We start from the raw sequence: 27,572 nt of genomic DNA on the forward strand, positions 1-27,572 counted from the left end.
GAGGGGAGAACTTCATCAGAGCAGAGAAATCATTCCAGCCTGACTTTGGTATAACTCCAGCAAGTCTGAAATATCTGTAAGGGCTCTTCTCCCACCCCTCCGCAGATCCAGCCTGACCCCGTCTTGGGCAAGATATGCAATTTACACTTTTCTGTACCACTGGTTTGTAATGCTTATTTGCTTTTACACAGTGTTTTGCAATTTTAAGAGTTTGGACGTGTATTTGCCCAGAAAAAGGCTGCCTCAGTTACAGCAATTACCTTCCCCACCCCGTTAGTGAAACAGGACCTGGTTGCTGCCTGGATGCTGTGCTGCAAGCGGGCCACACACAGTATGTTTTTAACTAGGGCTGCACCTTTGAATGGATCACAACCATGCTTTGATTTTCTTTCATTTATTTTTAGTGCTTATTAACCAGCTAAATGGCAAGGAAGAAAACCACCATGCATGAAGGGTAAAGGCACCTGGATGGAGGAGGCCTTGCAAATCACTTTGAAAGAAGCTGAAGCCATCGTTAAGTGCCAGTCCAAAAGACGGGGGGACGCTGCAGCAGGAGGGGAGGTGGGCAGGAGCAGGGTGGCGAGCCCGGCAGCCCCATCACCCAGCCTGGCGCGACACCTCACAGCCCGGGGCGCAGAAGACCTGCCTGCCGCAGCCGCGCGCCCAGCCACTGTCGGGATTTTGTGCTCCTTCTGGGCTAACTCTGGCCTGCCGGTTGCCCCCGTGTCGCGAGCCTGGCACTCGGCCCAGGGCCCCGGCAACACGGGCACAGCCAGTGACCAGGCGAAGGCACGACAGCAGGGGACCAGCGCCTGAACCAGGGGCACGGGGGGCATCAGCTCCGCCGGGGGAGGCAGCCCAGGCTGCTCAGCCATCCCCGGCCGGGCACAGAGGGGCGGTCAGGCCAGCGTGCTGGGCGCAGGAGCCCAGCAGCACCCAAGGGTGCCCGGCCCCCCACCCCGGATCTGAATGGTTCAGTGTGCAAAGTCCACGGCCGACCAGGCCCCGCCATGTTCACACAGCTCCAATTACAAAAGTTGTCAAAGCTAAAAAAAGAAAATAATAAAAACCTCTGTAGGCAATTAAGGTTGCCCAGAGGCTGTAACGAGCGTGCTGGCTGCTTCTGCACTCCCCGTGCTTCTCCGCAGTTGACTGCTAGGACGAGCATTTGCCCTAACAGCCAGGGGACCTGCGACGGCGATCACATAAATCAGAGAGAAGTGATCCAAGACTGCAGCAGATCAAAAGCATTGGCTGACAAAATCTGCACTGAAATCAGACGTGTTTATTGGTTCAGTTCACCATGGCAATTAATTATCTAGCACTTATCTAATTAACCAGAGCTTTCATCTACCGTTCCCAGAGGCCAATAGCAAATGCCAGATTCTGCCCCTCCAGCCGCTGCCTAAAATATCTTCCTGGGCAACGTCTCACATCGTGTCAGGACAGGCAGCAGGACCAGTATCTCCAGTCTTCTCCCACTCCTAAAGCACAGGACGCTTGCGCACATCTGTCTCAAAAGGCAGCTCGTTGCTGATGAAATGAGCCCGAGAAGCACCGAGGCAGAGACCGAGCAGCCGCAGCTTTGCTGGGCATCCTGCAGCTCAGGCTGCGAGCAGGGGGACCTGGCCTGGCCGGTGCAGGGTTGCCTCCGTGCTGCCCTTTGGTCTGAGCCGCGAGCAGGGGCTGCGGTGGCTGCCCTGGCACTGCTGCCTGCTCCCCAGGCCCCGTCCAGCACCCCAAGGCTTGCTCCATGTCCCACCGCGTGCTCCGTGGCCCTGGGGACAGCAGGCAGTGCTGCGTGCCCCGCGGAACACAGCTATCGCCCGGGCCCGCCACGCGTGAGGACGGTCACCGAGTGCTGCTGTGACACCCGCAGCTGCCATCGGGTGCCGAGGTGCGACGGGCTGCTGTGCAAAGTCCCTTGTGTCCTTAGGAGGGGTCTGAGAAGTGACCCTGCATGGGGCACAGCGGCACCAAAGGTGGCTCCTGAACGGAGGGAGCGGAGGGAAGGCTGTGCTGGAGAGACGCCCCAGGGAGGGCAGCACGCACACCTCCCACAGCCCCAGAGCGCCAGCCGGCCTCCCCGGGAGCAGGGCAAGCCTGCTGCTGGCACCCCTGACCGCAAACGGGCCTGAAGGGCTCCTGGGCTGAGGCGGAGTCGGGTGCGGACAAAAATCATTGTCTGGACATTGCTGAGAATAAAATCAGCCTCTCCAGGCCAGGATCAGTCGCTCCAGGATCCGTTTCTGAGCAGCAGTGGCCTACCTCTGTCCGTCGCCATACCTGGGCACCGCTGCGATAATCAGCGGTGCTGCCATCTGGGGAGCTCAGCCAACGCGCGAAACAGATCTATTGCAGGTCACTGTTTTGTATGAAGAGCCGTGAGCGTGAAGACGGGGCTTAGCGGGAATAGGGACATTGATCTTTTGGCTTTTTGACGCTTACCTTGTGAGTGTTTTCCTTCTCAGACAGTTTTCTGGGCCACTCAGGAGGACCACGACGGTTCAAAATGTAAAAGGCGTCCCAGTCTCTAGCGACCCGACACTCTGATAGACTGGCCAGGGCTGGGGAGCCAAGCGTGCCAGGCCCCGACCCTGGAGCCAGTCCCCGCACCAAGCCCCGTCCCCCCCCGGGAGCGCGTCCCCTCCGAGCGCCCTGGCAGGCTGTCGCCACCAGGACGGACACCTGGGACCTGCAGGCACCAGCGAGCACCAGGCACAAGGCAGCCGCTCCACCGGCACGGGTTGATCGGCACCCACAGGGGACCCACAAAACAGCCCGGGCTGCTGCAGCTACAAGCTGTGGTGCCGAGCTGGGGGCTGTGGCACCGCCGCTCCTAATGCATCGCTGCCCCTTCGCAGAGCCCGCAGAGGTTCACTACAGCATTAACTCTTTCTTTGTGCGCCTGAGAAAAACACAGGGTGGTTTCAGATTTCCACCAAACAGGGCCAGAGAAAGGCACGGTCCAAAGCCAGTGTCCAGGGCGGGAGTGCTGTTTCGACCCCCGGGGCCCAGGGGAGGAGCGCCGCCGCAGCCGACTCAGACAAACCCTTGGCACGAAGCCGTCACCGGAGCCGGGCAGGCCTGCGCCCCGGCGCGCACGGGTGCCTGCCACACGCCCCGGCGCCCGCCCCGCCGGCCAGAGGGCAAGCAGGTCACCGGCCCCGGCCCTCGCTGCCCGAGTACGGCGGTGGAAGGCGACTCGAGGTTAACAGCGACGCACCTGCAAAAACAGCCAATCTGGGACGAACCACGGCGCGGCCCCGAGGAGGAACCTCTCGCACCTGATGGGGCAAGGGGAGCGGGCGGAGGGGCAATGGCCACTGTTGATCTTGGGAGCCGAACAAAGCAGAGAGAGGGTATTTAACCCCCTGCAGAGCCCCTTAAAACCTCTTCTGAGCTCCAAAACCCAACAGCTGAAGAAATAGCAGGGTATTTTCCTTACCCTTTCTGCAGAGTATCACTTTCAGCTGACTCTGGTAGAGCTGCTATGACCGAAACAACAGGTTACTCCGGGTGAGTAACAGGAGGGTTTGAATTTGTTTTAATAAGGCAAGAAAAATGTTCTCTGGGTTTTGTTTAAGCCTTATTTATAAAATTGACCTGTATTGTTACTTAGTTGCTTTCCATTTATTAAAGCAGGTGGAAAGGGAAGGCAAACTGGCCTCCCGCTGTCTGCAGAATCTGAATTTAATTTGCACTTGTGCTGCTAGGCAATTATTTGTCACAATATAAATATAAAATCCCAATTTGCTAAGAGCTTAATAAGCTGTCACATACAAAATAGCACAGTGCATTACCTGCTAGATATTTCTGGCAGAATTATATGAAAGAAAGAGCTAAGGTTACCATTGACAAAATTGATGATAAATATCGAGAAACACTTTTTGCCAAACACGCAGATGTAACGAGAGGGATGTCGAAGAGGTTACCGATCGCGAGGGATGTCAGGAGGAGGAGGCCAGCCTGCCCTGTCCCCGTCCCTGCGGGCACTGCCCGCTGCCCCTGACCCGTCCTCACCCCGTCTCCCTGCAGCAGTGGGCTTGTCCACCTTAAAAACCCACACTTGGACTCGATGGAGGAGGACGTTCTGTATCACTTGGACTTGGGGACGAAGACGCACAACCTGCCGGCAATGTTTGGGGACATAAAGGTAAATGGCAGGTGCAGAAGTGAGGCAGCAGCTCCCAGCCCTGCAGGGCTCTCCAGCCCCTCGCCCTGCGGCTCTGCTCTCTCCTGCTGGGGCCCCGCTGCTGCGGATGCTCCTGCCGGGGACGGGGCCCGGCCGCTCGGTAAAGGGACTCAGCGACCCGGGGCAGCCCAGGCAGGGAGGTCATCCATCCTTGCTTGTTTTGGGCAGAAATCCCAATAGAAAATTATCCTTTTAAAAACCTGTAGCTCCATAAAACCTGATTTTATATTGGCCCCCATGTTAGAGGACAGACGGAGGAAGCATTTGTCTAAAGCATCTGATCATCACCTACTGGAGACAAGGGAAAGAGGATGTTGTATTTTTGGCTGAGACCTGCTGTCAAAACCGGCCTGTCACGACTGCATTCCTCTTCCATTTTAAACCGGAGCATTTCCCCAGCAGCGCGGGGGGAAGAGCCGCGGTGCCCCGGGGCTCGAGCAGCCCGGCACAGCCGCTGCCAGGCGCGGGCTCCTGCTCCCCTGCGCCACTGGCAGCCGGATCAGCAGCGCTGCCCTTGCAGCCACAAGCTGGTCCCACTCCTACCTTCAGGGAGTATTTTTTCTTTTAATATGTAAAATTTGTCCTTTTTCTCGCTGACTTTACGGCTTCTGTGTCATCAGCAGTGCTCACTAATTGCAGTCAACACTGTTGATAGAATAAATTAAACGACGAACTACTCTAACATCTGGTTTTGCTTTGCTGTCAGTAGGAACACTAACAGCTTCAATTTGCTGAATTATTTTACATTTTCTTGGCCTGGGACTGATACCCAAGTACGTGCAGCTATACAGCTGTCTGGACCTAGCATAGTCACAACCCTAAAGGGTAACAGTTTGGTTTTAATGTTAGTTCCTGGTTGTGAGACCCTCAGTTGTTCCGTTGTCCCCTGATTGCCTGCAAGGAGGCAGCATCCCACTGCACTCTCTGGGGAGACGTGCCTGGTGCAGCCCGCCTCTGCCACATTACGACTAAATCTTGGTACCTATTTTAGCTAAAAATTACCAACACATTTGTATTTTACATCCAGTTTGTCTGCGTTGGCGGCAGCCCAAACAGGATGAAGGCATTTGCCCAGTTCATGCACAAGGAGCTGGGACTGGCGGGCGATGGGGAGGACCTGGCAGACATCTGCGCGGGGACGGACCACTGCGCCACGTCCCGGGCTGGGCCGGTGCTCTCCATCAGCGTGAGTACCGCGCCGTGCTGCACCGCACCACACAGGTTTGCCACCCCGGGCACTCACCGCAGCCCCTGCCCCGGGGTCGGCTGCCGCCGGCGCGGTCCCGCAGCGGGCGGGTGCAGGGGCCCCGTCTCAGCCGGCGGCAGGGAGGGTGGCCGGCACGACCTCTCCCTCCCATGCCTCCGCTTCCCACAACACCCACCGGCAGATTTTTTCCCTCTTTTCAGCTGTTACCATCAGCACAACCTTTCAGCCATGGTAAAGCTGCTTCTGTTGGAATGGCATTTTTCACACCGTATATGTTCAGTTTAAAAAGCATCACATTAAAAGGAGCATGCATGTATTTTGCTCAGCTCTGCAGTCTGGCAATTCAAGAGGCAAAGATCACTTCCCACCATGCGTGAACTATGAAATATTGCTGGAAGTACCATGTTAACATGAGCTCTAAAGTAAAAATCTTGCTTTGTTATTAATTATTCTTTAAGAGCAGCAGCATTTTTAGCACTGCACAAAGGGAAAAGCAAATACAGGCTGTGCTGGCGGGTGCTCACACCCCAAGGCTCGGTCCTGCCGTCATTTCTTCATGCACACGATTAGTCTTAAATCTGATTCACAGGAGACGGCGTCACTCATACAACACAGCTCACGTTTGGTCCCTCTGACAAAACCGAACCAACCCAAACCTGACTGATGGAAAAGCCTGAGGGAATCAATCTGACAGGATCCAAGGGGACAAAACCCCACAAGTGTCGCTATTCCCCGATCCGGCAGCAGTTGTGACACAGCTAGAAGAAAAGCCGACGCTGAGCTCTTGGCCATGCACCAGTTTTCTGCCCATGCAGAAGCCATCGGCCCCCAGGCTCGTCCCTGCGAGGGGACGCAGGGCAGAGCACGCAGCGAGCCTCCCCCAAAATGCTTCATGCAGAGCAGCTGCCAACATCACATTTTTGCAAGTTGCTTAGAAACACAAATGAACTCAAACATAGTGGAGGCAGGAACACAGTTTCCTGCTTTGAATATTTACAATGAGAATAAATTTTTTAGGCATTGGCAAATAAGTCAGGCTGATGTTCCAGAATAACAACATGCAAAATGTTTTCATATTTAAAACATGATACAAACCTAATAGACCATCAGTCTCACAGCCAAATGAAGAGAGACAAAGCAATATGAAAACTGCATATGTTAAATTAGCCGGGCTTCTTTACGTATGCTTCCTTCAGGTTTTTGAACACAACAGCAAAACCAAAAAAACGTGAGGCATTTTTCATGGCAAAAAAAAAACCAAACCACATCACCCAACACCTTTTGTTTTTAAAGGTAAAGCTGACAAAAGGACGGCGGTTGAGCGATGGAGCAGAAAACTAAGGGGATCACGTGAGGGAGCGCTGGGCAGAAAGCAGAGGCAGCCTCGACAGCTCGAGATTTGCAAAGCATCTGCCAGCCCAGGGGAGCAGCAGCGGAGCCGGGGCAGCGGGGCACCACCAGCCGTGGCAGGGGACGGGGAGCGGGCTGGTGCCAGCAGAGGGGAGGGCCTGCAGGCAGCCAGGCAGGCGCGGGACGGAGGGACACCGGGGGGGTGATGCGAGCCGGGAAGCAGGACAGGTGGCATGCAAGGCGCGAGGCTTCACGCGGCAAACGCCTGACCCCGAAACCGGTCCTCACCGAGGGGCACAAACCCATCCGTCAGCCTTCGCGCCCAGCGATGCGGATGGAGGTGCTCCGGCGTGGGGCAAGGATGGGCTGGGGGGCGCCCGGAGAAGCAGAGGCTCGGGTTGTCCTCGCTGAGATCGATCGCTCCGAGAGTACGAGCAGGAGACAACAAAGCATGGAAGTCAGCACGTGGCATAAGGATGGGCAACACAATGGGAAGGTCTTGGAGCATTCAGCCGTCAAGATACATTCGTGCAGAGACCTTTCTTGAAGGAGAGACGCCATCTGTGCACCTGACGTACTGGTCCCCAGCGATGAACATCAGCTCTATTGACGAGGAGAGGAGCAGAGGGTTAGATGCTTTACCTGGACAGGCTACACAGACCCTGAGATGTCTCTCCCCCCTCAAAAAATCCCTGTTGGCCTCATCAGTGGGAAGAGGCCACAGCGTAACCCTGGGCTCGTTGCAGTCACGTACCTGTCACCGCTGCAGCGTCACAGGGAACGACATTTTTCTTTTCTCTCCCCCAACAGCATGAGATGGGCATCCCTTCCATTTCTATCATGCTTCATGAACTAATCAAACTGCTGCACCACGCAAAATGCAGAGATGTTACTATTATACGCATTGGTACTTCTGGAGGCTTAGGTAAGCTGCCCAGGGTCTTTCTTTTGGGCAAAGAGGGTATTAATAAAAAACATTCTCAGCAATAGGTCATGTAATTATGAGCTTTAGGATGTTGTCAGGTCCCCAAATATCAAACAACATGATATTTTGTTTTGGGTTAAAACCCAGCAAACTTCTAGCGACTGGCTTAGCAGAGCGAACATTTTCATAATGAACAAAGGCCTTGAATTCACAAGGATTGGGTATCACTTTTCAAACAGAAAACACTTGACTGGAAGTCACTCTCATGCTTGGAGATCCTCCCGGCTGTCCCGGCGCCCGTGGTCCTGCGCGCTGGCGGGACCCCCGGCTGGGGCAGTGGTGCTGCTCGTGCCTGCACGAGCTGGCAGCGGGGTATGATCTCTGCAAGCCAGAAGCAATTAAAAGGCTGTTGCTCAGCACGTTCCCACAATCACTCATCGTGTGCTGATTCCGTACGTTTTACTCCTACATCTGTGCTACTGCATGAATTTCAATCATTCACTCACATCTGTTTTACTCACCAAAGAGAACAACCCCACAGTCACACACACATTTGTAGAGATTTTTCTGTCATACTAAAGTTTTGCAGCAGGTCACAAGTGTTATGAGCTCTGGCTTAGCCTCAGCCTTCGTTTTCACAGGGATCGAGGCTGGGTCTGTTGTGATCACGGACACAGCGGTGGACTCCTTCAAGCCACGGTTTGAGCAGGTGGTGCTGGATGACGTGGTGGTGCGGAGCACTGAGCTGGACAAGGACCTCGCGGAGGAACTACTCGCCTGCAGCAAGGAGATCCCTGACTTTCCCACGCTCATCGGCCATACCATGTGCACCTATGACTTCTATGAAGGTAAAACGATTTTTGACTGTCCTTCCTCCCCCCAAACATAATGCCAAGTCTCTATGCTCTTACGTAGGCAAAATTATCCATGCTACCAAAGGCTAAGAAGGGCTGCAGGAGCTGACGTACCTGGCCCATTAGCGCGCGTTCAGCAGTCGGAGCAGGGTACACCTGCAGAACACACAGTACCTATTTTGGCACTTCGCCAGCATGAGACCTACTCTGCTAATTGGCCTCTGGTGTATCAAGCAGTTCACTTTGTAATGTCACCTACGAGACCAGTGCTGCTGTAGCCGGTGGCAGATCAGGAGTGAAGATCCACCCAGCAGCGGTTGCTCCCTGGGACGACGCAGGTGCCCGGGGGACCTCTCGTGCCCCCCAGCCCAGCCGTTACACAGGCGCAGACCCTCCAGGCGGCCAGTAGCCTCACCCCAGCAAAGAAAACAGTCCCTCATCCACAATCCTGTAGCAAGCCTAGCAGATGGGTTATGCCGAGTTGTTTCCTACAAGAAGATTGTAACTTCAGAACTACCAAACACTAGAAAAATATCAGGAAGCATGTGACATTTACATAAACAAACTTTGGTTACTCTGGATCCATTTCCCTTGCAAAATTAAATGCTGATTGCAGAGTAGATGAAATGTAATAAATGAAGAATTAATAATCTGAGGACTATTTATAAACCTTTGGATCTGCTTGCAAATGCGACCATCTGTGTATTGCTCGAGACCATGTTTTATTTAAACAAAAAGCCATTTGAGAGGATTAACAGTAGGAACAGCAACGAAAGGAAGCGCTCTGCCCAGGTTAGCGCAGCCACAGGTGTACAATTTGCTGGCACAAAGGACTTCACAAACTGTGCGAGAGGAGTCGCTGCACCAGGCACGGGTCCGCTGCGTGGACCCAGGCGCGGCTGCAGGACAGCCAAAGCCACCAGCGGAGTTCGAGGAGAGGGCCAGGATGGGTGCCCGCGCCTGGACGCACTGAACATGGCGCCGGGTCCTGGCTGCGGCGGGAGCGGGAGGGAGCGCAGCGCCAGCGCCCCGGGACCCAGCTCCCTGGCCAGCACCACTGCCACCCAAGCAGGGAATGCCACGCACCAGCAGCTCCAGCTGCCTGCCATCCATGGCAGCCCCCTCAGAAAAATTAAACCTAAATTAAGGGGGTTTTCCTCTCCCCAATTTTCCCGTTCTGCGCAGTTTGCTATGCCCCTCTTCCACAGTAATTTGGTGCTTTTGGGATTTAACCTGACAGCTGATGGATCTCAGAGGAGCTGTGATGACTTGCCCCTGCACAGTGCAATATACCCCGGGTACTTAACGCCTGTAGGCTTACTCATCCTTTTTAGAAATATTAAAGCCTGTGTAATTTTCTCCTTTATACAGAGACATAGCACACTGCCTTTAAACACTGACGTTAATATGAGTTAAGTAACTATTCAAAGGAAAACTTAGTTGGCTTCAGACAACGCGTAGGCACTTCTGGAGTTTCCATTTGGAACTACCGTGAGTGTAAACCCACGCAGGGCCGGCAGTGACACTTCTCTGCTTCCTTTCAAGGTCAGGGGAGATTAGACAGAGCACTGTGCTCTTTCTCCAGTGAAAAGAAGTTAGAGTGCTTAAAAAGAGCTTATGACGCCGGTGTGAGGAACATTGAAATGGAGTCCACAGCATTCGCTGCCCTGTGCAGGCTGTGTGGCCTGAAAGGTGAGTCCTCCTGCAGCCGCTTCCGCATCCTTCCCGCATCCCCGCGCTTAACTCGACCTGAGCGTTCGGTCAGTGCAAGATTCAGAAATCTTGAAGGCCAAAAACGCATTCCTAATAATTTTCACCAGAAAAGTCCACTAAAATAAATTTTGTGGGTCAAAAAAAAAGTTTGTTTTAAAAGGCCTGAGCACATGTCGGACAAAACAAAACTTAATCCCCGCTCATCCCGCTCCCAGCCTTAAAACAAGTCCTGGCTGTACCGCTGTAGCTGCCTTTCCCCATTTTGCTGGAAAAGAAACAGGGTGAGCGGAGGGCGCCTGCAGAGCGGTGCGGTGGGCAGCGGCTCCCCGGGGTCCTGCCGCTTCAGCCCCTCAGGTGCGTGGGGCCGCATCCCCCAGCGAGGCCCGGGGAGGGCAGCGGGAGCAGGGCCTCCTCTCCTTCCCCACAGGGCAGCGTTTTAAGGCAGCGGGTACCTGTTGTCACGCGTGAGATAACGCAGCGCTTTGTCCGTCCTGCAGCCGCCGTCATCTGCGTGGCACTCCTGGACCGCCTGGAGGGGGACCAGATCCGGGCGCCCCGCGAGGTGCTGCGGGAGTACCAGCAGCGGCCCCAGCGCCTGATCGCAGCCTTCATCCGAAAGCGCCTGGGGCCGCGCCCTCCGGCGGGAAACGCGCTTTTCTCCAGCAACTGATGGGCAACACAGCACGAGCAACGGGGCGCCGGGTCCCAGCCGGCATAGGGCATGTTTGTGCCCCCAGCGCTGCCGCGCCAGGGGCGGGCACGCGGGCCTACCCGCACCGGCATACCACGGACCCTTTTTGTGGGAAACGGACAAGAGGCTCAGTCGCGATGCGCTCCCGCGGGCAGGTGCCCTCCGCGGCCGAGTGGGGCAGCCGGGCCCAGCGAACACCGCTGTGCAGGAGCTGTGGACCTCCCATACGGCTTGAATTGCACCAACACACTCGCACGCCTAAGGACCCCAGCCACAATTTGCACAGAAATTAAGACTGTGTTACTGCACGCTCCTCACTCCCGTCTTCAGTGGGCGCAAGGGACTGTCCCATTAGGGTCACCCCTGTCCACAGCGATCCTCTAGGAGGGGCGTGCCTCTGCATTTGGCATAAAGCCAAAACCTAAGTAAATGACATGCAAAAGTAATCCGCATTTGTGACCACTACTGTTACTCATTGCTGTTACGAAGGCCCTTCAGACTTTCATGCAGACAATATTTAAGTCTGTCAAAAGCTGACACGTGCCAGTGTTTGGACAGAAGAGGCTGGTGTGCGGGAAGCCCACCTTGCCCAGGCTGTCCCGGCTGCGCAGGAGCAGCTTCGCCACTGTCGGCAGGCGTGGGCACGGGGCACCCGGGGACCCCGAGAGGGCACGGGATGGGGAGACACCTTACTGGTATAACCTTGACCTGGTTTCAGGTGACTGCCAGGGACTACATCTTTCACATTCACCTGCTAATGAACACCTATCAACGATCCAGAAAATCATCTTCAAGTGTCTCCACAAGCTGTAAGAGACTGAATTGTGCCTGGGTTGAGTGGAGGGGTTTTTCACAGAGGGTCCCTACAGCCTGAAGAATTTCCCACCAAAATCACCTTCAGCTGTTAAGGTTCACTAACAAGCTTGCTTCCAAATGAATTTTGACACCTTTGGAACAATAACTTACAGGATTTAAGAGCCCCGGTAAACAAAATTTTAACATATAAAAAAACATGGGAGAGGATCTTAAGATATTAACGATATTGAGGGCATGAAACACCTAAGTCTGAAGATACTTAGAGACATGCCGGGGGGCTGTCCCCGAGGCACTCGTTCTCCGGTCAGTATTCCAAAATCTGCTTCATCAGCAACCTCGGGAACCCTCTAGTCCCAGAAATATTTCCACACGCTCAGGTAGCGCTCGATTTGCCTCCCAAACGTGCGGGTTCCTCTTGGCGTGCCTCTCATCACCCCGCTGCACGCCGGCACGCCGCCTCCCCCTGTCCGCAGAGGTCTGCTTCTGGGGCGCGGGGCTGGCGGCGGAGCGGGGCCACCCGGGGTGCTCCCCCGGTGCTGGGACCCCCCGGTGCTGGGACCCCCCTTTCATGGTCCCTTAACTCCTCCAACAGCTTAGCAGCACTTCGATCTGGGATACGTTCCGGCTGCTGCCATGAAATAGCAAACTCCACTTTTTACAAGAAAAGGAGATTGGTTCCTAGTTTCCATTCTTGGATTGCAGTTTTTAGGCTCAAATATTAATCTGACAGGGGAGGAATCCCAGGACAGGAGCCAGTGTCCTCCCAGAACAGAAACAAAATCACTCCAGTCCCTTGACGTGCAATCTAACCTACCCTTCAGTCTCAGTTCTGCCAAGTCCAAAGTCCGCTTAAGAAACTTCTATACTAATAGCAATGTACTTTAAGTCCTTTGTGAAAATAATTTAAAATCGCCCCAGGAAAAGACATACAATACTTTATACGTTTTTTTGAAACATTTTTCCTAATTTGATAGGCGAGGTTTGCTCTGCCATAGCTTACAGACACACAGTCCTGGTCATCAGCTTTGCAGGAGACAGAAAACTGAGAGTTCACTAGAACACTCTCCCATGAAGGGACTCTTGTTTTTCTTATTTCGCTTTTAGCTTAATGATTATGTCGTTAAATGGTTTTTCTGCTGCACATTCCAAGTTTGAGGCTCTTCAAGGGTCTCAGGTGAGTCAGCAGTTTACCCAGCTGAGAATGCGTGCCCTTGGTGAGCTCCTTTTCAAAATATTGACCATTACTGCAAAGCCCTCTCTATTCTCAGAGGGGTCAGAACTGGCATCGCAATCACTTATGTTTTTCTTTTTCTATAAATACACACATAAATGTGCATATTCGCTTATGCGCACATAAGTTGGCACAAACTTTAAGTGTTTTGCAACAGCTGGATACCGCACCAACTGATCTTGTGCCAGTTGGGTACTTGACTTTCAGGGACTATTTAACATTTAAGCCACTTTTCTAACTACCAAAATTCACAGATAAATAGCATATCTTGAAACCAAATAACTTAATTTTCACAAACAAGTTTTTCCCAGGCTTTAAAAAAAAAATCAAACTGCATACACTTCATACGTTGGCATAAAGGATAGCTGAATTCTGAACCCTTACCAAGTCAAAACCAACAAAGTAGGGCTGCAAGAGATGCTGGTTGGGAAGTCTATTTCCCATTAACATTTTCTAAATTGCTATTTTTATGTGCAAGTAATTTCATACATCTTTGTACAAAAATAACTTGCAAAATTTCATTTTTTTTTTTTTTAAAAGAATAGAAAGCATTTATCATGAAAACAAATGTCCTTGTAAGCACCTCTATTTCGTGAAGGGTTTGCATCATCTCTCATGAACAGTGCTAAGGTGAGAACAACGGAGCAAGGCGAGAGGCACTTGGCCAGGCCGGGCTGCAGGAGCTCCCTGGGCAAGAGCAGCCTCTGGTTGTGCTGAGCAAAACACCTGAAGCCAGTTTCACCGACCTGCACGTTTTCCATGCTCCACCGTCACATGAAAATCCCTCTAAAGCCCCTCATTCTGGCCTCACCGTTCCAATAACAAGCCCCGACTCACGGCTGCGGTGAGCTGGCACAGACTCATCGAGGTAAGCGGACTTCTACTCAGTCTGTTCCCCGAGAAACAACAGACATGAAGACATTCACAAGAAACTGCCTAAAAATCAGTGCCCTTTATTTCAAAAACAAATGTCTGCTTAATTTAAACCTTCCTTTTTCATCAGTGTCTTGGTATTTGTAAAAGATGACAAGACAACTATAATCTTGTAGATCTGCTTTTAAAGGCAAGGAAAAAAAAAAAAAAAAAAGAAAAAACCAGCTGCCTTGAGTTTGGGATCTGCCATTTCTGGGAAGCAGTCTAGCAGCCAATCTGGTCTCCAAAAGAGAAGAAACGCAATGCTGGCCTCCCCTGCAGGAACATCCAACAAGTTGTGAAGCTGGCCAAGTGAGTTTTAAAAATAATGAGTAACCCCAAATGAGATACCAAAATAAAATGCACAAATATACACAGAATTGTAATTTTAGCACAAACATGCAAAAGCTAAATCCAGAAGACATACAGCTCCCACGGCTTTTGGGCAGTCTCTGTAGCATTTTTCCCCCCATTAAAATAACTTCGCTTCAGTACTCAGATTATGCTGCTCCTGGTCTTAAACTCTGCTTGCTCTCGGGAGCCTGTCGCCCCAGCTCTTCCCCCGCCTTTCTGGCACGCTTCTTAGAGTCCCCGTCTGCTTCTGACTTTGCACCCTTCAGCACCCAGGCCACCAGAGCAAACCTCCCTCCCCCTGGCGCTCAGAGACACCTGCCGAGATCAGGCTTACGCTGCAAGGTTTTGCCAGCGTTACTATCGGTTTGAGGTGTGAAAACGTCACGTTGCTCATCTCTGATCGCAAAACACTGGCTGTAGAGTCGCTGAATATGTCAAGAGAAGAGGGCCCGTTGTCTGGGGCAGGTAAGGAGGTGGCACACGGTGGCCAGCAGTAAAACCGCTCTCGGCGTTTGCTGGACCGGCGCTGCGGGCTGTGCTAGGAGAACACAGGCAGGGCTCCCATCTACCCTGATCCTCAATTTCTCATTTCCACAGTGAGGAATTACTGTTTCACAAAGCACTGTAGGTATGTGATCCATTAACACCTGCAAGGCATTACAATATCACATTAATGAAGTTCCTATAATTATCTAGATACACAACTATGGATGTTCAGATCTTTCTGATATTCATTGTCCTTAGAAATTTTTGGTTAAACTGCTAATTGTAACTTGTTTACATATATTTTACACTCATCTTATGTAAGGCTTGAAAACATAATCAGTTACAAAATGAAATGACATCAGTTTCCCTTTCATTTAATAGAACCGTATTCAGCAGTATCAGCTCCAAAATAAAGATCCCAGATCTGAAACGTTATTTCTGATTTATAATTTATACTGAAAGACTAATCTGCAATATGATATTGCATGACTGGTTTGCAGTAAATATGATGCAGCAAATTGGTTTCTCAATATAGACAAAGGATAAGTTTCTTAGAATAATCAAGGAATAATAGAAACATTCACGATAATGAAGATGTTATAATTAAAAGAATCAAATTCTCAAGAAACCTGGAATAAAAGTTGTGGGATGTATTTATGTGTCATAATATAATCTAAAGCGACTGTTCTGCAAAGCTGTTTTGGATTTATGCTGCCAATTAAAAAGCAGAGTTCGTCCTCGGGGTGCTGTCAGATTGGCCTGCAGTGTCTGTCACGTACAGGTGTCCTGCCTCCCAGTAGAAGGGGACATGGGGAATTCTACCACAACAGCCTACACCCACCAAACCTCTATAAAACCTCCACCAGGGCAGGCGTAAAATGGTGTAGCACTGCACGAGAAAGGCACATTGTTTTTCTGAATGATTGCACACACCGAGAACTTAGTTCTATGACACAGCCTAAGGGAAATTTATTTAAAGTTTTCACGTTACAGGCCAGACAATTCCCCTGAAGCTTCTCTACTCCTGATATGAGAGGTGCTCTACATTTTGAAAGCTGTAGATTCCATATCTCTTCTTGGAAGCTTCAATGGAGGAATTTTTGGTAAAATCTCTTTTGCATAAAGTGTTTTATGAAGTCCAGCTTCTCGAAGAGCTAGCTCAACACGCAGTCTAGGGTCAGAAATGATCTGTTGAAATAAACCACAGCAATGATAAATGGAAAGAAAACAATACTTTCCTCATACAGCGTATCTTACAGGTTATCTGTGGATAGATATATTTAAAAAGTTTTAAGAGACAGTCAGAAAATGATGGTCGTAAAATAAAGCCTTCAAACGTGGAGAAACTCTGCAGCGAACAAGCCTTATGTCACTGCACATATCTTGATATTATCCTTTTTAATATTAACGATCACAACCTACTTTAGCAAAGAGCCCTGGTTGTCATTCCTCAGCAAAACTCAAAGGGTAGATGCGAAAGCGAGTGACTTTTAATTCAGCCTACTCACTGAAAAGTTGCTGACTTCTCTAATGTTCCCATCAATACAGCCCTGCTTTCAGCACAAGGCTTTTCATCCCTCCCTGTTTGTTTCTATGGAATCTGAGCGCTTCAAACACGTTTATGATTTTTCTCACAGCGTTGCCTTGTGACTACATGGCAGTACCACTTCCATTTTACGTAACAACAATTAACGCTCAGGGAAATTACTTCTAAAATTTGTCAAAAGGTTATTTGACAAAATTTGTAAGCCTCTTTCAAATCCTTCTTCCACGGGCTACAGCGGGGGAGCAGTGAAAGCACAAGAGAGCATCACGCTGCCTTCAGTCCTAGCGTCGCCTGCCACTGCGCCCAGAGCGGCTGGGAAGCCCCGCGCTGGGGAACGTTCTCCATGCCCACTGCAGCTCGGGGACGGAGCACACCAATATGCTTGGCAGGAACACGTATTGCAGTCTGAGCAGTACCAAAACCCGTTTGGAGTCGAAACAGAAAGAATGTTCTGAGAATTCAAGTATCAATCCCAAATATACGTTCAGAGCATTTTTAAGCCAAGGCTTTTCAGAACCTCACACATCGGTCAGATTTGGGTAAATCTCAATAGCCAAGCAGTAACTACATCTCTTGTACCACATCTCTCCTTTACCAAACTAAGAAGCTTTAAAATGCCTTAAAATGGGAAGTGCTGGACAAGCTTAGTTATAGACATCGTTAAATTTCAGCTTATTCAGTGCTAAAAAAAAGCTTTTATGCCATAGAATTATATCATAGCACTTCTCTTTCTGTAAACATAATTTTCAAATTCCAGAGTGGGAATAATTTCAAATGCGTAGACTGAGCAGATGGGGAACAGTAAGGGAATCAAAAAATCCTCCCCTATGTTGCTTAATTCCATTTGCAATTGAGCTAGCACTGTCCTCAGCAATCTGAGCGACCTGAAAACAGGAGCAGAGTTACTTCGGTTTCCTGCTTCATTTACACCTCACCGGTTTCTTCTCCTTGAGCCCTTGCATATCACATCCCAACTGATCCTCAGTCCAGCAGTGTAAAGATAGTCAAGATACTAATTTTCAGCTTATGAAGAGATTTGTGCTGTGCATAGTCTTCCAAGAAAAAAGAATACTCCATAATTAAGTTACCTGTGACATAGCTCTTTTGTATACAGTCGGGAGAACTTTCATGCTGAGTCAATTCGCTTCAAATACTTAGTACAACACTAACTGGAGCAGGTGAAAAGGAGGCATGCTCTTACATAAATGCATAAAAGTGTAAAAGGGGTGCATTTTGAAATGAAAAAATAGCAAACAGATCAGTCAAAACACTAGCAAACACAGGAACTGCCTGTCTGGTCCATTTAGCCCAGTGTCCTCTCTCCAGCGGTGGCAATGGGAGATGCTGTGCAGGGAGAGCCCAGGAGCCCTACGCTGGACCTGAATGGACCTTTGTGGTCCACTCTTGTTGTGCTCCTCCAGCATCTACACTGGGTCAGAGAGATTACCCCACCTATTGCTCCTGGTGTTTTTATTTTTACACACATTATATTCTATATTCTACTGTTAATATTGCTATTTAGGATATATTTTTGATATTACGATCATATATCGCCATTAAGATGTACATGCATACAATAAACTATATAGTATGATCACAGACAATTACCTGCTGTTCACTGTATGTATGCAACTTAAACAGTGGCTTCTGAAGATCAAACTCTTCTTTGGTTCCAATGCCCATTCGAGCTTTAGATGCCACCGTATCAGCCACTACTCTAGCTGGATCTACTTTTGCAACAACGGCAACCTAAAAGACATGATATGAAAATAACAATTACCCTATCTATGTAGACCTAAGGTGAGAAAAGGTTATTATCAATAACACATCCTTTGAGAACATGGTCATTTACCTGGTTTAAAAATCTCAAAAGATGTCTTAAACCACCTTGTATCCATATATAGAAGTTGTGAAGCTTAAAACTTGAATCCAGAGTAAAATCACTTTGATGGAGAATAATAATCAGGGAGACTTTTTTCCTCTTTCCCCATGGAGACAATTTAATTAGCTGGACTTAATACAGCACTGTGCATGCCCAGAACTGCTGTAAAGTGGAGAACTGCCTGCTACATGGGCAGGCTTAACACAGAATAACCTGCATATTGTGAATGCCAGTTGTCAGCCCTTGAAAACATAAATCTGAAAGCTGGATGGCATTTCCATGAAGAAAGAGCTTATGTTGCTACCTCGTCATACCCCTGGTAGGAAATAAGCTTATGCTAAGCTTAAGGCTACAAGAAAACAGCTCTTCCCGAATACGTGCACTACTGATCTCTGCACCGTAACAGCGGCGTGTGGTCCTGGCTGCGGAGGCGGCCTTGGCTCAGCAAGGATGCTATGAGAGAGAAGCAATAGCATCCTCAGCTCTCTAGCAGAGACTGACATCAGCTCTGACGTTCAAAACCAGTAACCAAAAAGAACCAGCAGACTCGTAGTTTAGCAATACCCACAATTCCTAGAAGTCCAAACTTTCTTCTTTTTCTTCTGATGGCAACAAAGGTGTTCAGATCAGTAGTTCACAATTTTTAGAGTCATGGGCAGCAACACTGAGCGATATGCCACAAATAACATAATTCTTTGGGTTTTTTTCTGAAGTGTGTCTGTTTTAACTGTTTAATTTCCTGTGGCTAGATCAGCATCGAAGATTCTCTCAGACACTATATTGTGCAAGGGTCAACCTTTTTTCCTTGCTTATTTTCTTTGTGTTAGATATTCAGATATAGGCTAATACTACTTTGGAAAATACAGAAAGAGGCATGAGCAAAATAATCAAAGTCAGGACATCGTCTGAATGGCTAAAACCAGAAAAAATATTTTAAATTGCACATGATAATATTTTTTTTTTCCTCTCTTTAATAAAATGTCATCTTTGTATTTACAGGCTGCCAAATTATACAGACTGGATGACTTTACTAAAGATCTTTTTTTTTTTTTCTCCCACATGCCACCAAGGGGCATATTTTATGAAGCAGTATTTCATTAGTGTGAAACACAGAGAATAAATATTGGTTAGAAAAACATAATGAAGTGGGAACTCTACCATCCTGGTCAAAGGCCATTCTAGAAGCATCTTCTGCTTTGGTAAGAGAATTGGGTCAGTGAAAAGAGATCAACAGATCATGACTCTGAACCAGCCTCTTGTAAAATCTGACACAAAAGATAATGCAATTCAGCCATAACTTAGAAAAGACGTAATAAGAGTTATTATTAAAAATACGTTGACAACCTAAAATAACACTGTTAATACTGCAAAATATTTAATTGAATCAGATTATTAAAAATAAAGCATTGTTGACTGAAAACAAGCCTAAGTTCAACAGTTTAAAAAAATGACTGAAATAACAGGCCAATGATCCCTTAGGTTTATTTATTCGTGTTATGCTCAGCTCTCCCACAGAAGATGGCTTGGAGTATTTGACCTCTGTTATATTTTTCTTTCTTCTTGACTTCGTACACCCAAATGCTGAAGTGAAAGCACTTACAAGGCACAAACAGTCCACGAGGGACTAAGAACGAACTTCACTGGCATGCACACTGTACTGGGATGGTTAATCTTGAAGCCAAAGGACATGCTGAAGGTGAGGTCAAGGCTGCATCAAATACCATATTTTTAACCACGAGTAGTGCCGGGGAGAAAGCTGCTGCATCAGTGCTGTTTAAATTATCTGAAATCAAAAGGGTTTGAAAAGCACCTTTTCTCCCTCCCTTGTTTTCCTTTGGCTGCACATTTAGGCTGCAGTTCCTGGAACGTAAAGAATGTGAACTCCAGATTTTTCCTTTTAATCTTTGGAGGAAAAAACAAGGAGATTAGATACAAAAATATAAATGAAGGTAAAATTACTCCTTCAAAAGTCAGCAGTAGAAAAAAAAAAAACAACACAACACCACTATATTTACGATGACAAACATTAGCAAGCATTTTCTGGGATGCCTTTTTTAAAATAACGTGCAGAAGTTTCACAGAGTTAAATCTCTCTCTGAAGAAAAGTCGTTCAAGGTCTGTAAGTCTTCAGAATTTAAAAAGAATTTAAATTACTCATAAATCTTACCTAAGACTCAAGGCAGACTTAAGATTATTTAAAAAAAAAAAAAATCAAAGAAAAAGAGAGATCACATCCAACCCAGAAAAAATAGTATCTATTTTCAGACATCAGCAGGTTCTGCAGTGCAATTTAACATCATAATGTTCCTGTTGTCCGAGTTACAAAGCACATAGGATTTATAACATGACAGAATTACTGTTGAAGTCAGACCAAAAGTGCATTTTAACTTCTTCATTTATTTACTTTTGATAGATTGTTCTTTTTATCTTTCACGTAATACGAGGGTATGTGTTTGTATACTATACACAGGAAATAAACCCACCTGTTGTCGCAGTGCTTCAAGGCATTTCTCTTTTTCCTCCTCTTCACGTGTTTCTTTAAGGGCCAGTTCCTTTTTCTCCAGCAACCGTTTTTCTAGTAATGCTTGTCTAAACTTTACCCTGCAAAACAGCATACATACAAATGGAAAAAACATGGACCAAGTGTAATTTTAAATTTCTGTTATGATATTTCAGTTTGAAAACTAGTCTGATGTTTTATATATTCACCTAATAATAATACAGTGGTTCATCAAAATGCCTGAAAAACGCAAAAAATGCTTTTTCATTTGAATGTGGGTTTTTGGGGGTTTTTTTGAGTTTTTTGGTTTGGGGTTTTTGGGGAAGGGAGGTTTGGGTAATTGTATTTCTTTAATTTGTTTGGGGTTTTTTTGTTTTGGTTCAGTTTTTTTTAAACAACTTGCCTAACCTTTCAGATTTTCATTTCTAGAATGCAGCTTTTCTCTAGCATGCTTTACATAGCCCTGTTACTCTTTCCCCCCCCCCATTTTCTTTGCCAAGAAAGAAATGTTCTCTGACATCTGTGTATGGCAGAACTCCTTCCTATAACCCTTTCCATTAAAGGAAACACATTACTCCCAATCTTGTTACTGGAAAAAGCAAGAAAACTTGAGAATTACATCCTCCTTCAAAAGGAAAAAAGTGGAGGTTAGCACAAATAATCCTGAAACTTTACCTACGACGTTATTTCTGCTGGTCAACTTTTCGCAACAGGTTTTTATAGCCCTGATAATACTACCATGAGCATATTTCCTAATAACCCTCGTGCACTGCCAGACTCTGTGTCTTATGAAGCTGCAGGGTATTCTTTGGTATGTCGCTTTTAGTCCATATATAGGAGTTGCCATTGCCATGCTTTGCATTCAGAGAATTATCGTTCTTTTGCCCTTCAAATTTTAACTTGCCTTTAGAGAAATAGAGAAGAAAGAGCTGCTTCAACTACAATAAAATATGTATTTTTATCTTCTTACTCTCGAAATTTTAGTAAGCTCAAAGGAGTATATAACTTGTGCTATAAACTGCAAAAATCAGAACTAACCGTACAGTTATGTTGGTAGCTAGAAAAGACCACTTCATCAATAATCCAATAACAATTATCAGGACAAACAAATTTGCCCCAAGAGAGCGGTACAAAGCTGCCTGAGGATGCCCCAGAGAAGCTTTCCGTTTCCTTCTGTAGCCATTGTAGTTTAGGCAGATGAATGCTTACATTAGTAATCTTCAGAGGTAATTCTGTTCCAGGGAGAAAGCCTAATCTTCTTCTTATAGGAAGAAAATTTAATAAAAAGCATACATTCATATTTTTCTGAAAAATGACAAAAATTATATTATATTGAAAACCTTTCACTCCGCTTGAGCTGACTACTATGATACATGTTCTAAAATACCCCAGTGTTATCAAGTATGAAATTCAGTACCCTGGAGACTTCAGTAAATTACCAAGAAGGAAAACTGAGGGGCATTCATCCAGGCCTAATTTCAAATACTTTGTCTCTACTGCAGAAGTTTTCAGGTACATAGGAATGTAAATCATTGCTAAGTGGAAACATTTTATGGCATTTCCATACCCAGTTTGAATAGGTGTAAGTGATTGCAGTTGGTGGCAGACCAGGGCAGAGCAAGGACTTAGCACCTTGGTGCAGCACTTGTTGCTCCTAAGAAGGTGGTTCGTGTTGTCATGACTATGTTATCCTAAGGAGATCATCATCTTGCTCATGCTGGCGAGACCAAGGCCGGTATTAACAAAGATTAAGTTTCATTGTCAGAGGGCAATGGCAGGGCTATGAAGTCTACACTCAGGGAAGGCAGAGACCCTTGTAAATACATCTTCAACCGTACATTGTATTCCTAATTCGGAACATTCTTCCAGTAATTTTATACTTGGCTTTAAATGTTTACTTGAGCTTTGATTTCACAGTGTCCACGTCCAAATAAAGTTGTCAATTCCCTTTCACTCTGTTACACTTAGTAATATTTTAGCTACTATTTCTTCAAAGTAAACTTAATTTTACAGAAAAGCTTAAAATTAAAATGTCTTAATACTCAATTTTGACTTTGAGTACCATAGTAACTAACAATTTTAATAAATCACCAGCTGAAAAAATGAGCTTAGTTGATTAGTTTCAGTAAAGCTACCTTTTTGAAGTATTGTGGGCACACACTTACATAATTTTTGATATGCATAATTTCATTAAAACTCTGCTTTCAGACACTCTCTCATAAATATTCAATAAGAAATAATGAACTACTATGTTTATTATGAAAGCTTTAGCAAAACTGTTAAAAATCAGGTTATAATATAGATAGGTTTTTTGGCCTGTATCACAACTTCTCCTGTTCACCGTTGTCCGTTGAATAAATCTCATATAAACAGCAGAAAGCATCTTAGTGGCTAAGAAGGTCTGCTTGTGTTCGCACCTGCGATAGGCTGAATCGACGCACAACGTCGCCGAGGCACGAGGCGGCTGGGACAGACCGTGCTCTACCCGCTGACTGGAACGTTTCAGAAGCAGCCACCGGTTCCCATGACAAAACTGGCGGGCCAGATCCTTTCCTAGTTTGCGCTGCACCTGCAGCCACAGCGCCGCGGCCACGCCGACGTGCACAGCCTGACCAGCCCGCAGCCCTGAGGCCGTTCTTAAACCTAACGGCACAAGCTCGAAGCAAAGCTGCTGCGAGCATCGACCCCACTCACAGCCCTCTCATTTGCCCAGCTTCGTGAACGGCTTTAACACCCAAGTATTTGTCCATAGTTTTTCTGGATTCTTTCTGTTCTGCGTCCCTTCAAGGTGCAGCACTGACAGGAGAGAGCAGGAGGGTTTCAGGGCAGCTGGTGAGAGCTGTGCTTTGGGAAGGGGGGAACCTTGAGGTGGGGCAAGGGGAGAGAGGAAAGGCTGTCGGCACCCATTGCCAGCAAGGAACTGCTGCAGAGAGCACAGGGGAAGGGAGAGACACAACACGTAAGCACCTTCACCCCCGGCACCTGCTAAAGAGCTGCATGGCAAGCCGCTGCCATTGCTCTGTTTCTGACGGTCAGTCAGACAAAATTCTTGCAGAGAGCAACACTTTCCCTCCCACTCTCCCACCCCTGCCCTTTGAATTCAGGGCCAGGACTGGCAGCAGTACAGGTGCTGGGTTAACATGCGTGCAGATGTTTCCTACTCACTGCCTCGCTGGAGAACAGGACTGTGCCAATCTATTTCTCATAGGTAGCGAGTGAAAATATTTGCACAATTTCATGCCAATTTAATTCTCACCCTGCAACATTAATGCAAAATCTATTGCTTTGGGGGAGAATGTTCTTTCAGAATATTTTATGTATGTTCAATCCATTCCATACCTACGGGACTCAGTGGAAGGCCTGACTGAAATTCACTGCATAGGTAAAAAAAGGGAGAAGTGGACTGTTAGCAACAGACATTTGCCCTTTTGGATGCTAATTCCTGAAGCACATTAAGACTTAAATGCAGCTAAGAGAGTAAAAGAGAGCTTATATTCAGTGTCCTAAAGACATAGGCACGTCGACCTAACTCAAGACATTTAGAATAGCTGAATGTGTGATCCTATGTACGTATAAAGGACTGGCTGCAGCAGATGTACATCCATGCTTACGTCTCTACTTTCCATGGGCTACGTGCAAACGTATCCTGCCAACGCTAACTTCTTACTCCCAAAGTAGTCCCACCAGCTACTCCAGCATAATAGGGTTAAGTCCTGCTGAATGCCAGTAAGGAGCGCACACACCATTTATCCAGTACCTGCTGTGTTTCTGGAGCATTTCTCTCTCTGGAGCTGTCATCTACTAAACCTTTAAGTTTTTTTAATAAAAGGATCAGAACTCTCTGCTTTCCTTTTCAAATGTGACCAGCCCAGACCTTTTACGATACACACCAGTAATCAGAGCTCTTGTCCAGACAGTTTTAGTCTCAGGTTCTTAGCCTGAAGGAGTTAAAAAAAATCTGCATTTTCTGCATTATCAGCAAGCATCACAACCAGTGAGAATATACAACAGTCTAGATAAGGGCACCTCCACCCCTGTTGTAATAGCTGGACCACTATCAGCAAACAATACAAAAGGAATGGGAGTAGAAGAAAGCAAAAAAGGAGTATGATTTTTGCCTACTTGTTGGGGCATATGACGGGATCTGGGCAGACCTAGGTCCTTACCCTAGCCCCTGTGATTTTTTTAAACGCTGTTTTACAGATTTTGTATGGAATGACTGTTGGATAAAAAATTAATACAGAATAGATATTGTGCTTGGAGCAGAAATCACAGCACAATCCTCTTCCCCTCTCCCACGTTCCTGAATGCAGATAGCATTGCTTATTAGGATTTTGTTGAACTCACTCTTCTCGCCATGTTTTACTTGATCAATGTCTACGGGCACTACATGAACTTACACCCACGAGGGTTTAGGCAAGCGCTGGGTAGCCAGCTGCTCTGAAGACGACAGCTCTAAGACACACACGCAACATAAAACTGCAGCTACCTAGGACCTTCCAGGCCAAAAAATGCAATGTCCAATCAGTTCAATGTCTCCACTGTCAGATAGTCACTAAGCAGAGGAACTGTAGACAGCAAATTTGGACTTAGTCACCTGAAATTCTACATCCAGTTTCAGGTGCCTTTAATCCTTTTCTTTGATCTGGTCATAGCTCTGGCTATTCAGCATCTTGCAATTACGAAGTGAGACCTCAATAAATAGAGCACCACAGTGACCCAGTGATAATAATTTTCTTTTTTATAAACTTGATTACTTAATTTTAAATTAATTTAAAAAGCAATTTAGGAGAACAGCAGACCATTTTTTAATATTTTATTGTACCTATTAGAAACTCTACACACTATCTAGGCCATATCTTGTACTTGGAATAGCCAGTCAGCTCACGATCCAAAAATCTTTTCCTTTCCCAAAAAAGCCTGAAAACACGTCAGATCAGAACTGTGGTACTGGCCTGTGCCATCTTGCATGATCAGTTCTGCGAAGACACAAAACCAATTTATGTGCTGCAACAGGTAGAACATGTAAGAATAGCATTAGTTTCTCAGGACTGCAGTTCTGCACTGTGAAACCATTATGCCAGTGTTTCTACCTTACTTCAGTACAATACATATTTTAAAATGCCTTATATCATACTTGTAGCACTAGAGTACCTAATAACAGTAACATCTCTCTGCCCTTCTTTGATTGATGTTTCTGAAGGCTTTGAAGATGAAAAGCATTAAGTAATTTCAAAGAATTATTAATCTCCACAAAGAGTGAGCATTTTTCTTTAAACTGTTTTATTTTGTACAGCATGCCAATTCTGGGAAACATAATGCTAAGCAACTTCTGATTCATACTAGCCCGAAGGTGTAATCATTTCCTTCCGGCATTCCTCAATGAACTGTACCATTTCCTTATATTTTATTCTGCAACGTTTATTAGCATAAGAAAAGAACATTCCTCAGCTGTATGGCACAGTGCAGCACACAGGTTTAAAGAAAAGTCATTTTTTCCTGATCAGTTCTGCTGATAACTCAGTAATTCACGCATGTGTGTTTCTTTTGCTATGAGCTAAAATCATTGCAGGTATGTTTAAGGAAAGGTATAGACATATTTGTAACATGAGGATAGAGACATTTAAATTTAGTTGTCAGCAAGGTATTGTAACAAAATAAGATTGAAGTAGTGCTTCCCACAGAATGCTTAAGACCAAGTTTAATATTCTAATGCCAATGGTACTTTAACCCTATTTTAATTACAATTCTGGTCCGTGCAATTTGGTGGCTCCCTCTATGTAAAAAAAGTAAGCCTGTGACTTGAGAGCAATTATCAGCAGACTACATACAGGTTTTTTATGCCCCTCTATGACAGAGGAATCCTCTATGAAATCAAGTATTTCTTCAACAGGTCATTAAAGGCCATATTCTGCAGTGAAGACTTCGCAAGGATTCAAATGTTAACAGGCTGAAGTCCTAAATTACATCGAACAGATGAAGAACGTCTACAACTAGATGTGCAGTTTAAGACCCTCTAAAAGAATAATAAATGTCTTTGAGGCTGTTAAGTGTTTAATGTGCTCCTCTCACTTCCCTCTCAAACAAAACAAACCTGATTAAAAATAATTGTAGAAGGTCTTATTACCCAGCTACAATTAAAAAATCATGAAGGGAGCTGGTTTTAATGCATGTACCCTATCATGATTACAACAGTTTAGCGCTTACAAATGTCTAAAACTTTGATGGATATGAATTAATTCAAACTAAAAAATAAATTGCATCCAGGATACAATCATGATGCAACCTTAGTGTATAGACTGGGGTAACTGCCAAACAGGAAGAAAAAAACCAAATCACTTCTCATTTATTCTGATTTAGAAAGTTGGGAGATCAAAGCAAATTAGATTATAAGAAGTTCCTATTGATACTATAGTTATTCAACATTTGATTTCTTTTACCTTTCTCTGTCTTTAACTGCTTGTTCAGCCATTAATTTTCTTAATTCCTCCAGACATTGTAGATCTTTCTCTTCCTGTTCTTGCCACTTGAGCTGTTTCTCAGCCCAGTACTTTTTCACCTAGAGTTTGAACAAATACAGTAGACAAAATAACAATCATTCACAAGCCAAGGTGGTGAGAGCAAATAAAGTAAGAAAAGCATTAAGTTAAAGAAAATGCAATTTTGATCTTTTTAGAATAAAATTTATATTTTAGAACAGTATGGGCTAACAAAAGATTTAGTAGGAGAACAAGAGGGTGTGCAGCCCCCACAACAGAAACAGTAAAATCAGACTGCAGACGCTAATTTGAATATAATTTCCAACTGCAAACTAAAGACAACCACTTTCATTTGCTCCTTGCTTTCCTACTCTGCCATCAAAACCTTCAACTATGCTGCTCAAGTGAGTGAATATTCCTTGAGTTAAAAT

At 46.5% G+C, this 27,572-nt stretch overlaps 2 protein-coding genes across 8 annotated transcripts in view; one reads left to right on the forward strand and one right to left on the reverse strand.

Moving 5' to 3' along the window:
- Positions 1-3,493: 3,493 nt before the first annotated feature.
- Positions 3,494-11,223, forward strand: UPP2 (uridine phosphorylase 2). The gene is made up of 7 exons (XM_087731503.1): positions 3,494-3,519; positions 4,039-4,156; positions 5,223-5,381; positions 7,563-7,677; positions 8,319-8,525; positions 10,077-10,223; positions 10,742-11,223. Exons 1-7 carry the CDS (start codon positions 3,494-3,496, stop codon positions 10,912-10,914), a joined length of 945 nt encoding a protein of 314 aa, XP_087587629.1. The 3' UTR covers positions 10,915-11,223.
- Positions 7,316-27,572, reverse strand: part of CCDC148 (coiled-coil domain containing 148) — an 88,852-nt gene continuing 68,595 nt past the window's right edge. For 5 of the 7 annotated variants that reach the window (XM_087733599.1, XM_087733601.1, XM_087733600.1 and 2 more), the window contains 5 exons: positions 27,103-27,221; positions 20,646-20,763; positions 17,889-18,029; positions 15,780-15,922; positions 13,963-14,895 (listed from right to left, as the gene is read on the reverse strand). In XM_087733599.1, the coding sequence (XP_087589725.1) occupies positions 14,889-14,895; positions 15,780-15,922; positions 17,889-18,029; positions 20,646-20,763; positions 27,103-27,221 (528 nt within the window). In that variant the 3' untranslated portion in view covers positions 13,963-14,888. Of the gene's footprint in view, positions 7,356-13,962; positions 14,896-15,678; positions 15,923-17,888; positions 18,030-20,645; positions 20,764-27,102; positions 27,222-27,572 lie in introns of those variants that run through there. The other 2 variants (XR_015699069.1, XM_087733603.1) reach the window with 2 other exon arrangements.

Source organism: Nipponia nippon, unplaced genomic scaffold, assembly GCF_047370975.1.
Source record: "Nipponia nippon isolate SJK-2023a ecotype South Korea unplaced genomic scaffold, ASM4737097v1 scaffold_5, whole genome shotgun sequence".
Classification (NCBI taxonomy): Eukaryota; Metazoa; Chordata; class Aves; order Pelecaniformes; family Threskiornithidae; genus Nipponia; species Nipponia nippon.

Coding starts and splice junctions, on each gene's coding strand:
- UPP2 (XM_087731503.1), top strand. CDS start 3,494: ATGACCGAAACAACAGGTTACTCCGG. Junction 7,678..8,318: donor TGGTACTTCTGGAGGCTTAG/GTAAGCTGCCCA, acceptor TCGTTTTCACAG/GGATCGAGGCTGGGTCTGTT. Junction 10,224..10,741: donor CAGGCTGTGTGGCCTGAAAG/GTGAGTCCTCCT, acceptor TCCGTCCTGCAG/CCGCCGTCATCTGCGTGGCA.